Source organism: Periplaneta americana, chromosome 3 (assembly GCF_040183065.1).
Source record: "Periplaneta americana isolate PAMFEO1 chromosome 3, P.americana_PAMFEO1_priV1, whole genome shotgun sequence".
Taxonomy (NCBI): domain Eukaryota; kingdom Metazoa; phylum Arthropoda; class Insecta; order Blattodea; family Blattidae; genus Periplaneta; species Periplaneta americana.
This window is the reverse complement of record NC_091119.1, coordinates 153,812,779-153,826,707: the sequence shown is the minus strand read 5'-3', so window position 1 is coordinate 153,826,707 and position 13,929 is coordinate 153,812,779. Positions and strand designations below refer to the sequence as shown.

At 36.3% G+C, this 13,929-nt stretch overlaps 1 protein-coding gene across 1 annotated transcript in view; it reads left to right on the top strand.

The window, feature by feature from the left end:
- Positions 1–1,663: 1,663 nt before the first annotated feature.
- Positions 1,664–13,929, top strand: part of alpha-Catr (alpha-catenin related) — a 104,540-nt gene continuing 92,274 nt past the window's right edge. The window contains exon 1 of the mRNA XM_069821968.1: positions 1,664–1,794. Within this exon, the coding sequence (XP_069678069.1) occupies positions 1,708–1,794 (87 nt within the window). The 5' untranslated portion in view covers positions 1,664–1,707. The remainder of the gene's footprint in view (positions 1,795–13,929) is intronic.

Here is a 13,929-nt window from a genome sequence, read left to right as displayed (position 1 = left end):
TTTAGCTTACAGTGCACCGAGTTAGCTCTGTGGTAGCATGTCTGCCTCCAGACTAGCTGCCCTAGTTCGATTCCCGGTGGGGTCAGTAATTTTCTTGTAAAATTTCTACCTCAGGACTAGGAGAGATGATGGTGCACAACTTCTAATCACTAAATTGTGCACCAATATGCCTGGGTTAAATCCCAAATCTCTCCGCAGTGCATATGAAGGAAAGGCATATGTCACTGTTGATAGTGATTCGTCTGTCGGATGGGGACGTTAAGCCTGGTGGCCTCCTTGGTACTATTCGACAAGAGTAGGCTACATGCCGGCACTGGGTTTCCCCTTCTCCCTTTCTCGCCATCATCCTCACCGATTCCCTATACTAGACTAACATGAACACTTAACATACACTCACCCCAGTACACGACATAACTCTTCACAGATACACATCATGCATAACATGGCCCGCTGAAGTGATGTGCAATTTGAAAATGGGTCACAGTCCTGTCATCTATCCGAAGTATACGCAACCCGAATCACGCAAGTGAAGTGGATAGGCATGTCACACACACGCACCCCCCCCCCCCCCACTGTTTTAGCTTACAGTTACACTACTGTTTTTTTTAACGCCATTTTAATTCATATATAAACTCAAACTTCCTCCAATGTTCATTAAAAATATATAAATATATACATGTATAAAGTAATTTTTGAAAAAAAATTGTAGAGGTATTTGGAATCGACACTCTGAGAGGAGAAGGATGATTATAGAAATTTGTAAACAAAAATACTTATACCATATCTGCTTAAAGAGTACAATTTATAAATGAAGTAAAACATGTTTTAATTTTGGAATGCAGGAGAATGCCTTTTGTGTGTAGTATAGAGAACGAAAGTTCAAATTATTATTTTATTTGGGTGCATTTTAAATTAATCACCATGTGATTGTTATTATTATTATTATTATTATTATTATTCATAAGCTTGTTACGAATCCTTCAAATAACTTGGACTCTCACTTTGAGAGAGGAACATAGGTTAAGGGTGTTTGAGAATAAGTGCTTTGGAAAATATTTGGGCTAAGAGGGATGAAGTTACAGGAGAACGGAGAAAGTTACACAACACAGAACTGCACGCATTGTCTTCTTCACCTGACATAATCAGGAACATTAAATCCAGACGTTTGAGATGGGCAGGGCATGTAGCACATATGGGCGAATCTATAAATGCATATAGAGTGTTAGTTGGGAGGCCGGAGGGAAAAAGACCTTTAGGGACGCCGAGACGTAGGTGGGAAGATAATATTAAAATGGGTTTGAAGGAGGTGGGATATGATGATAGAGAATGGATTAATCTTGCTCAGGATAGGGACCAATGGCGAACTTATGTGAGGGCGGCAATGAACCTCCGGGTTCCTTGTAAGTTAGTTTATTCATTTTTGAAGTCTAGAATTTCTATGCTTTCAATCCTGACAATTTATTGATTTGATCTACTGTCAAAGAGGGAAGAGGACACTAGGAAAACCTTTAAAGAGACGGCTTGAGAACGGGCCATTAGGCGCAATACACTTGTTGGGGCGATGATGAAATATCATACTGCCATCTATGGTATGCCATAGAATACCGAGTTCCTTCGTAGTTCATTGTTTGCTCAACAGGTTGATCCAATGTCGCTGAATGGTCTTTACAATCTATTCTTACCGGCAATCAAAAGTAAAAGCCCAACATGGCGGCAGAAAAGCCGCTGGAGCAGAACACATTGGAAATAAGGACCAAAAGTATCGAGCAAACTCTTATCCCACTAGTAAAACAGGTAAGAAAAGGAGTTTAAGTGCTTTAATTTCGGAATAATGCTAATATTTTAATGTATATGCGGCAAACCAGTGAACATATTAGAAACTTCATTACTGTTTTGACCCTGTGAACATATATTCAGCGTGCTTGTTCTGGGTTTATGCTCCGCCCCTTACCGGTGAGGTGGATGGAGGGTTGGGATTGGTTAAAATGCTAGTACAGAGAAGGACAAGGGAAGAAATTGTTCAATGAGATATGTCTGATATTTGTTATTGTAAGGATATAATGGGGCAGAAAATCAATTATGGGTGAGGATGATAAACATTTGAAATCTGCCATAACATTGCCAGCATATGGGCAAAAACAAACATTTCAGATCGTTAATGGGCGACATAGTACATGTTATTTTGTACGTATCATGAGAGGGAGGGCCACACCTTCCGATAATAAACACATCATGTTTTGTGAACGATAATGTACCATTCGTGAAAAAAGCATTTGATGATTAATTAAACATAGACTTTTTTATGATTAGAAGTATAATAATTATTTTTTAAACGGTCTTTATTAAAGCAGGCTTCCCGTAAAATTATCCGTCAGTTGCGCTTATTTTTAGTTTTAGAATTCGTATTTTGTTCTTCAGATTTATTTGTTGATTGGACTAGTAGAAGACTTAATAAACAACAACATTGTATGTTTTAAGAGTCTATGAGACATTACTATCTGTACCATATGTTTCAGTGTTAGAACTTATCACCCGATTAATGGGAAGCCGATTCTTTAATTACGATACTTGTTTTTATTTTCAGTTTTCATTTGTAGTCATGAATTGATACAAAATAATCAACCTGATTATAAGTAATTTTATTATACGATAATTCTCATACAAATTACTACAAACGAAGAAACTCTTGTGAACAACTCATCATGTTATAGGGCTATTATTGATCTGTAGTATGGGAATTTTAGTCATTTTACTAGAATGTTTCAATCATCACAATACCGAAGAACTTGACACAGACTATTCTTACTGTTTTAGAATCTATTACATCATTGCCACTAATACGTTGTATGTATTAATCAGCATATCGCTGGAAAAAGTGGAAAAGCTCGTAAGTCCTGAGAAAATTTTCATGAATGCAATAAGATTGTTCTTTGTTAAATTTGTTTTGACATACGAACCAAAATATGATTCATAAAATCGTGTGAAATAATTTTGAGATAATTTTATAAACCATACTTTTGTTAATTTTATGAATCGTACTTTTTCCCTTATGTCAAACAAAATTTTACACAGAACAGTTTTATTGCATTCCTGAAAATTTTCGTTCTCAGGGTTTACGAGGTTTTGCACTTTGCCAGGGATGTGTTTTGTATCTAATGTTTAAATAGGGCCCATTTATATGGTCATGTTCCTTTACATTTTTTAACTTAGTCTTTAAATTTGTTTAGATTTTCATAAGGACCACCATACATTTTATTTTAAATGGAGATGCCTTGCCATCGGTTTGAACTAAAATTCCATTTTTTTCTTTCAGTTTTCATTTGCAATACATTTCAAATGGAATTTAGATGACTGCGTTTCTACGAAATTTATACCGCAGCCTTAAATGCCGAAAACAGTGCTCCAGCACCTGGTGTTTATATACTGATGCATAGCAGTTAATTATATAGTGTCAAATATTTATTAAATTAAGTTAGCCATCAAACTGAGAAAGGAGTATTCTTTCAAATGCGTTCGTGTGGGGAGAAGAAAATAATATACCTTTATAATTATTATAACGTAATGACATTCTGAGTTTTATCAACTTATTTTCAGAAAATTGACTGATCTGTGGTATCTGCCTCTTTTTAGAGAGAGGGAAAACAGGTCGCATGTGGTTTTTGTTCAAAATATTAGTCTCACTAATTTAAATATTGCAGCACAAAACCATATTTGCATTAATTGAGTTTAATAAAATATGTGTATTTTCTTTTTTGTGTGAGCATGAAACTACAGTACAGTGACATACTGTACTTGCAAGTGCGATGAAATTATGTTGCAAGATTATGCAGCATTTGTCGGGTATGATGACTTGAACATGGTGGGGATAGGTATGTTGACTTGAACGTGGTGGGGGTATGGGGATCGTAATAATTCGCCATTATCTTTATTTCATAAAACATTTCTCCACAATTTATAACTGAACAAGGTAATAGTAATAGTACCCATCTCTGACACATCATAGCATATTTGGTTCATGAATGTAAACTATTAAGTTCTCCGATTCTTATTTTTATATTCTACTATATTCGATCATTGATTAACCATTTTTGTACAAAAATTTTAAATGTGTAGTTCTCTTCTAAACTACTTTCTTCGCGAATATATACATTTAATCATTTTCTGTAAACAATGTACGAATATTTAATTACGAGGGAAGAAATGTTACTAATTATGTTTGCTGCCAACGAATACAAATACAAATTTATGTTGTCATTCGGCTATTGCATGAGTGTCCAAACTCCTATAGAACTAAGAGATATTGCACGTCAAGCATGCTCTGCTAAGGTCAATAACTTTCCATATAAAATAGTAAAAACGACCTTGAAGAATATGCACTGCGGGTTGCTTACGCCAGGTGCTACTTCGAACGAGTTGCAATTGGACATCTATGGGCTAGCAAGTTATTTAAGTTTATATTAATTTGATTACGTAGAAGGATAAACGACATAGACAGGAAATGTCTTTTTTATGTGTGTATTATATAGAACAATTCATTCCCTACCGAATATCCTAATAAATAAATTTAAACCTGATGTTTATTGGCAGGGTAAATGTGATTTTATATAATTAAAAATTATAAGAACCTTGCATGTGATATAGGACTTCTGAGTTCATAAACTATGTGAGAATCTCATTTACTTCTAACATAAATTTATTACAGCAGTCGTCATTTTTTATGAATTAGCTTATCAGATTTACTGATGATTATAGGTGTGTTGGTAGACTGCGTCATCCCGAAGAAAATATTTTAATGCGGTATTTATAGCTGTTATTGTCAAATGAACAGCATAATATAATGAACCTGATGTCATTTCAGCTTCTATCACTTGTCCGCGGATAGTGAAAATTGTTAAAGATATAATTTTGTAGATAGAAAAAAAAAAGATTATATAGCTGTGTAATGTATTAAACTATTACAAATATTTAGTTTATTTACCGAGTTCATTGTGTATTAACGGAAGTCGTATTTTCATGATGGGACTCCATGATAAACATGAGAACTAGAAAGATCTTAATATGGAAGTAATTAACACACATTTATTAAAATTTAAGATAAATTATTTGAAACATTTTTAAAGAATAAAGTATATTAATTAAAATTTAATTTTAAAATTCATTTGAAAAGAGCGTGTGTTAAATTTCAAACCGAGAATAAATTATAAGTCTATTATAAAATTGTAAATTGAAATTGATATGAGTGTACATTATTTTCTTAAATTTGGTAAATATAAAATTGTTATGCTGATGTATGTTTAGTTGTTACGGCTGCACGATATCGGAGAAAAGCCGTCAACATGCTGATATTTTGCATTTTGCAAGTAGGAGAGCAATAATCTTGTTTCGAGTAAAATCGAAATTAATTACGTCGAGAATGGAATAATGGAGGTTAATTGATTAGTTCGTTACGAATTATACATTCACATCTTAGAAGACGTGGGCCTATTTAACACGTTTTTAAGTTATTATAAATAGCAAAATCTGAAATCCCGTACGTTTTTTTCTACACGGAAATTACATCACATAATTATTTCCACTTATATAAAATAAAATAGAAATAACCATCGACGATCGATACGTCGCCTCCGAGTTGACACGTACTCACTACTTGCTAAGCAGCTCCCATTCCCGGGATTGGAACATGACTAAAAACTAAAATATTGGTCAGATTTATCTATAGTATACTGCGGAACAACTGGGGATCGCTTCTATTCTAAATGGAGCTCAAATAGCACAACTCGGTCGCATAACTAACAATTTACTAATTTGCCATGCATATTGCTAATAATTGTTTTAATGGTCCATAACAATCCATCAGTCATGCCGAAAGCGCGGGATATTTGTCGCTACTCAGCTGTCATGCATTTGTGGGCTGCATAACAATACTTAACTGTCATGCTACTCATCGACCATCGCTGTGGCTGTGCGTTGCGCTACTGGCGCGGCGCTCTCCACTCATTCTTATCTAGGCCCAGTTTCGATCACAGATACCACCCCTACGGTCGGACCACTGTTTCTTGCCCCGTGAAGCCGTTTGTTACGTTTGATGCCAGTGAGAACTGTACCAACGATCTAGTGCAGGGATTTACTGAAAATCGTTTTTCGAATGAGGTTAAGAGAGAAATCTTTGTTGCAGTTTTAATCGCATTATTTGGAAATAATACTAATTTATAGTATAAGAGAATAACATTAAATTTTATGCGCGAGTAGAAAGTTTAGCACAGGGGGCGAAGCCGAAGGTGATAATTTCCACGAGCGCATAAAATCTGTTTACTCTCGTGTGCTCTACAATATTTTATCCATTGCTGGAATCTAAATTTAATTATTTGTATCTAAATTTAGTTCTAAATTATACGCGTTTTCTTTGTGAATGAATTTATGGATTTTGTGATTGCTAATGCGCTGGTTGTCATGGAAAAAGTTTTTAATTCACAACAGTGAATTAAAAACTTTTAATTCAATGCTGTGAATAAAGACATTGTTTAGGTTGCTAAGGGCTGTGAAATAAAGACCAGTTTAGATACCAGCTATAGACAAAAGCTTTTACCTACTTTTGTTGTAGTTGGGTTTCCTCTATTGCAAAAGTATCATTTTATTTTCATATATAGTAAAACACACGTTGCTATGTATTTTTACATAGTAGCATGTTATAAACATTTTATAACACGCTACAACAATAATTGCACTTGTTGATTTTACGTTACCGGTACTATAATGTGGTTACTAAGAAACACTATCGCGGCATCCTGGGTTTTATCCCTGCACTTTTATAATAATAATATTATTAAACCTGATAGTTTGTATGTTTTCATTATATTGTAATGCCAGACGAATTTCTCACGTTTTTCTCATCCCAAGTAAACATTTATTTGTTATAGCAATTTGTCAGAATCTGAAAAGTGCGATTAACTTGTATCCTAAATGGATAAAAGATACTTATAAATTAAAAATAGAGGAAAATACGTAAGCTAAAACACTCTTGTTTTTTTTTTAATCTCCAACTTCAAACGCCGTGTCCTTACAATAGACATAGAAGAGACATTGTTATTGAGAAAACGCTTTTGTCATTTTTTTTATCTGTTCTGTGTTACCACTTTTGATACTGATTCGTCCGTCGGACGGGAACGTTAAGCCTGTCGACCTCTTGGTGCTATTCGACAGGAGTAGACTACGTGCCGGCATCAGGTTTCCCCTTCTCCCTTTCTCATCATCACTCATTCCCTACACTACACTGACACACTCAAACTAGTACACGACATAACTCTTCACAGATATACGTCATGCATAGCATGACCCGCTAAAATGGTGTGCAACTTGAAAATGGGCCACAATCCTGCCATCTGTCCGCAATATGCGGAACCCGAATCACGCAAGTGAAGTGGGTAGGCATTAGATACATTATTATATTTGTGAGCTCACGTATCAGATTAGTGAAGAGTAAATACTGGAAGTAATATCACTAAGCACAATGTTAAGTTATTAATATTACCACAGTCTACGAATATAGAATGCGACTAAATTCTATATTTTCTATAAAAAATCTTCTGATTAAGACGCTAGGCGCTAAAATACGTAAAAAATGTCGCCGAGATTAACCGCCGACAACTGAAACAGCTATAAGGGGGGAGTTACTGTACCTCCTTGGTTACTCGTAGGTGAATTTTCACAGAAGTATAGTTAGAATGTAAGGAAGAACTATATCTGGAGCCTCATTATAAACCAAATTGATATTTTAACATTTATATCGCTTTGAAGTGCCTGTTTTCATGTATAGAAAAATATTTAAATGATTGCAATCTGACCGATAATATAGCCGATAGAAGTGCTTAGGCCGGGTCCAGTTGTCGACAGAACATCGGTCAATAGCCTTTCATATTCTTTTAACTTATACTGAGTGTTCATTTCAAAGTGTGTCATGACGTCACTGTTGTGAGTCAGCGATTTGAAGCGAGTTTGAGCTTTTATGTCAGAGAAATTCCCTATTAATCAAGGCGTTCAATCTAAACTTGAGAACGTGTACGATATAACTTGAACGTCGTAGCAAAGATGGCGGTCTGTAAAGTCTGTGTGCTACCATAACCTCTTTCGAACTGTGTTTTGCGCGGGCAAGTCGTACGCAGGGTATTTGTTATCGGTTGCGTACCGCAACATTCCACAACACAAATCAAATGCTCCGTGTCCATGTTGACCGTCCAAGTTAATGTCAACAAATACGTAAGTAATCGTCTTAACCCTCTCCACATATCCCGACAGTAAGAAAAGACTCACCTCAGTACGTGTTTCCAAACAGTTCACATTCCTGCCACTACCGGCGTTACCGTACGTATCGGTACGTACTCTTCAGAATGAACGCCGTACTTGCCAGGCAACTTCTCTGGCACATAAGTAATACGCCTCTGTGGAAGTGTAGGAAGATTGAAATCTCTGTCGATCTGGTTGGAGAGTTGGTATAGCGCTGGCCTTCTATGTCCAAGGTAGCGGGTTCGATCCCGGGCCAGGTCGATGCCATTTAAGTGTGCTTAAATGCGACAGGCTCATGTCAGTAGATTTACTGGCATGTAAAAGAACTCCTGCGGGACAAAATTCCGGTACATCCGGCGACGCTGATATAACCTCTGCAGTTGCGAGCGTCGTTAAATAAAACATAACATTTTTTAATTCTCTAGGCTCAACAGATAGCCACATGACGGCTTACAGCGAGCCATGACACACTTTGAACTGAACACGCAGTATATGTAGAGGAGACTTAAGGTTAGAATTTCGATAACATTCCTGGAGAAATATCGAACGGTACAAGCGAAATGGTAGAAATAAATCAGGGAGTGCGACAAGGGTGTCCCCTCTCACCCACTATGTTTAATATATACATGGATGAAGTCATACAAATATGGATGACGAAGATTGAACATTTTACCATTAATAAGCTAAATTTTACAACATTATTTTATGCAGACGTTCAAGTGATAATTAGTGGCAGTGAAAATGAACTACAGAGAGCAATTTTCAGATTGAATAAAGTAACCATTGATTTTAATATGAAAATCTCAGCAGAAAAAAACAAAAACTATGGCATTTGTAGGATCACAACCATTACGGGTGAAAATTGAATTAAATAATATAATTGTACAACAAGTAAATACATTTAAATATTTAGGCTGCAATGTGACCTACAAGGCAAACTCAGAGATTGAAACTAAAATCAATGTTTTTAATCATTTTTGCGGAACTATACGACAAACATTGGGCAGAACAGTGAGGAAGGAAACTTTATTAAAATTTTACAAAATTATGGTTCTACCAGCATTCCTTTATGGCAGTGAGAGTTGGACATTAAGAAAAGATCAAGAACGTAGAATTGTAGCTAACGAAATGAAGTTCTTAAGATATGTGGCAGGTTACACCTTGATAGATAAGAAGAGAAATGAAGATATAAGGAAGGAGCTAAAAATGGAAAGTTTAATCGAGACGATTAACAATTATAGAACTAACTGGATACAACATGTAGACCGAATGCCTGAAACACGCATAACAAAAGCTGCTCTACAGTATATGCCTAGAGGAAGAAGATCGCTGAGAAGACCTAGAAAGAGATGGCGAGATCAGTTGTGAGGAGACGTAACAGGCCATTCGAGAGGCCTAATACTTGTTTGAAGAAGATGATGATGATTCCTGGAGAAGAGATGGAGTCCGGCGGCGACTGGCGTGGATAATATCAATAACGGATCTAGGTGGTTGGATCCGACAGCCGAGGGGAGAGATCAGACCTCAAACGAGACCGACGGCCGACCTCTTAAGTAATCCCTTGCTTTGTTCCATGTGACTTTCAGATTGCACAAACGTAACGTAACATAACATAACTCTTCACGAATGCTAGACCAGAAGTCCGATTTGACGAACAAGTATATGCGGTAAAGCCTAAATTTCAGAGGTCCTAGTCTTGCTGGTGATGAAAATCGTAAAAAGATTTCTCCAGTTTTTCAACAATATCTGTATATTATAAAAGTAGTTTCAAAATAACGGCAAATTAATACGTTTTGTACTGATTATAAGGAAGGAGGGAAAAAGTGAGTGGGGATTCATAGAATCCATAGTTCCTTTAATTGCGTAAAACATTTGAAATAGTTTGGCCAAGGATTCCATAATTGTCAGCTTTGTGTCTTAGTGTTCTTTTTGTATTAGCGGTAAACGACACCAACCGCTCAGATATTAAATGCAAAGGAGGAAGGTGATTCGGATATTCTGGATACAGTACATTTACAGTTGATGTAGTACTTACAAATGGCTCTTAAGGAACTCGGAGATTCATTGCCGTCCTCACATACCTAAGCCCGCCATCGGTCCCTATCTCTACCATAATATCTCACCTCCCTCAAATCCATTTTTATATTAACTTCCCATCTACGTCTCTGCCTCCTGAAAGGCCTTTTTCCCTTCGGCCTTCCAATTAACACTCTATATGCATTTCTGGATACAATTAATGTATATAAATTATTATATTTCATAGCTACTATACCTGATAAAATTGTTTGTCTTTTTTGCGTTGTTTACATTCACTAACACGTTCTTTTCCATTTTTTAAAAATGTTTTGATTACTTATTCACCATTTTTATTTTAATTATTAGACCCTACCTTGTCTCTTTCGTCCTCATGAGGGAAGAAATTTTCTCATGAAATGGCCAGTTATGGAACCGGTTCCGACCCAGCATCGTATGCACTTGGGAAGCTACGATAGGTAGCGAAATCCGGTTACGAAAGCCAGGTATAACGGCTGGGAGGATCATCGTGCTAACCACACGATACCTCTGTTCTGGTTGGATGATCGTTCACCTCTGCTGTGGTATGTGGACATGAGGCCAGCAGCCGGTTGGTCAGTCTTGGCCCTTTATGGGCTGTCGCGTCACGGCTGGAACGTGATTTCGTAGAATAAACTCATTGAAGCCGAGATCGGGAGTAAAACTTAGTAAACTTGTTTTTTGAATTCTGAAGTTTTACATGTATCCGATTTGAAAACATAAATATAATTTTTCTTTCTAATTCGTCGTATTTATACGTCAAGATTTAACATGCAATGTGAAGTTAAAGCGTTCTCCTCTAGACCCAAGGGTTGCAGGTTCAAACCCAGCTGGTGTGGATGTATTTTTCAGGACGCAAAAATCTGAAGCGCAAGTCCTCCGGAAGGAACTTCAAGCCGTGTGTCCCGTGTCGAAGTTTTCCGGCACGTTAAAGACCTTCAGACTTAAATTAGAGCCTCTGGACCAAATTTCTCCTCTCCCGCGTCCTAGTAATATCTTAGTCGCATGCTAGGTGACGTTTATTCCTCTGTCCCTGTCGGCAAATAAGTGTAACTAAATTCCTTGTGGGTACTGAAACTCCGTCAGAGGGTATCTATTTTCCGACATCGGAACGATGGGTTAAATACATACATAAATATAAGAGGCACTCAATAAGTTTCCGGACTGCTCTGTATGCAGCACACAGGGCATAGGAAACTGAAACCAAGGAAACGTCTGGAATCTGTACTAAGTGCATCACTTTGAAAGGCAGAGAAGGAGACTATTCATAAGGCGTATATGAAGAGTTTCCAGAAAAAAAAAAAATCGCAATAGATCCTTGACATGTTTGCACAAAATCACGTGTAGAAGTTCAGTTTTGAAAACAATCTGTCGCTGTTTGATAGACTGATTCAACAGGCATGCAAGCAACGATCTTCAGTGACACGCACATACATGTTATATGTTTAACGGAGTAATAGGCCCTAAATACAAATGCAGTTCGAAAATATATTGATGGGACCTTGTACAGTACATACGAAGGTCACTAGTAACTTTTGGAGCGATAATGTGTTACACTCTCGCAACCATTCTTTTTAAATGGAATGGTAGGTATGCATACCTGACTTTGCTTCATTCACACAAGCGTTTCCATCTGTGAGTAACGAGCCGAAGTTGTAATTATTTTTGATGCCGAAGTTGTTTCCCTCGGTGCACCGTTGTAGGCAAACTACATAGCCCCGCACGATGATTATTAATGGTGCAATAACGAAGTATAGAGGGGGGAGGGAAACTCCGCGGAAACCTACCACAAAACACCGTCTTTTCCATCACAATTTCCACATGAACTTCCCCAGGTTACAAGCGTGAAAAGTCCATGCTTTAGCCTTTCGGCTAACTGTGCGCCTGTTCGTTTCCTTCTTTCTTACGTTTCAATCACTAACAACGCCTGAGAACACTGCACACCCGCAACACAGCTGCGACAGAGAAGTTGCCGAACAATCTGAGGTACGATAATATAGAATTTATTTACAAAAGATTAAACACAAGGTCATTCAAAACAAAGAGGCAGTATGTAAACAAACTTTAGCTTGTACATTATGAGCCATTATTATCGACAATATATTGCCATTTCTCTGGAAGTTTATAAATTCCTTACTTCCAAAATCTAGCGGTTTTCTGGTTGATGAACTGTTCCATGTTGAATCTGCAGTCCTCCAAGGTAGTGAGGCGTTTGCCATTAACCCTTAAATTGACAATGTATCCTATAGGATATAAGAGGATAATATGTTATCTATATATATAATTTGAACTGGTAATGGAAATTACGGGAAAACGGCTGGACGGATTTTAATAAATGACCCCTCATTTTGAAGCTTGGAATCCAAAGTTTCTCAGAAAAATAGTAGTTTTCAGTGAAATGTCAATTTTCCTACATAATTTTCCTATTTTCCAAAGTCCATCTTTCGTCAGTTCTGAGAACTAATTAATTGCATATCAGAATAAAACAAAAAACACACTACAATAAACAATAGACTATTTCACATCATAATGTCAATATGTCGATCTTCATTTGTGTAATTTTTTGATAATGTATACAAAATAATTTACAGGTCTGATTCTTCGGTCTGTAGTTTTATGAGAACAACTGTGTATTGGATATTAAGAACTACAAAACTTAAGAATGTTGGATGACATTATTACCATTAAAATGAAATATTATTATAGTTAATGCAACACATAATGATATACTGATGATATGAAAGTGAAACCTTTTGGGGCTTTAAGTAAGTAGACGCAGAGAAAGAATATTTTATATTAGATCTTCATTTCTATAATTTACTGAGTAACGTATATATATTACTGAAAACTATAAAACTTACGTTATTAAAAATGAAATACTTTTGTAGTTATTAATCAAGTAGTGTGGGTCTTTTCATATATTTAATGGCAGTGTGGTATAGATATGTATATGATGTCTGATTCTCTAATTTTCCTTGGTAGTAATTGAGTCATGCTTCCTATTTTAGCTGCGTCTTTAAACTGCATAAAAATTAATTTAATATTTCTTTGGTTTAATAGATTAGATTTGTGATCGCTGCCAAGCATATTTTGTTGTAGGGAAAATAGCATGCCATTTACTTCTTGCTACCGTGATGAGTGAGTTTATTTCCCGCAACCAGCAACGAATGAAACACTGAAACTGCTAACGATTTACGATGGACAATTTTATTTAGGGCGCATATAAGATTCTACAACTCTGACATATCATTCGCCTCATTTTCTGCATCTCAGCAATAGATTCCTCACAACAGGATATATTACAGAAAATATACGGGATAACATTCATTGTTACACAAATTAATCCAGCAGTATTTGGTAGATCAGTATTGTCTGGAGGAAGCGCAAAAATTACAATTCCTAAGAAAAGACCAAAAAGTATTACTTACTTATAAAATAAGAGGCCTACAAGATTTTGTCGTCTCTTGATCACCTCAGCAAGATCTCTTAGTGGGAAAAAGTGATTTTTCCCCTCTACATTTCAGGATAGATCACGAAACATGCAGCAGCTATACCAAGATGCTAAGTCTTTTGTTCAAAGCATACAAACCTTACATT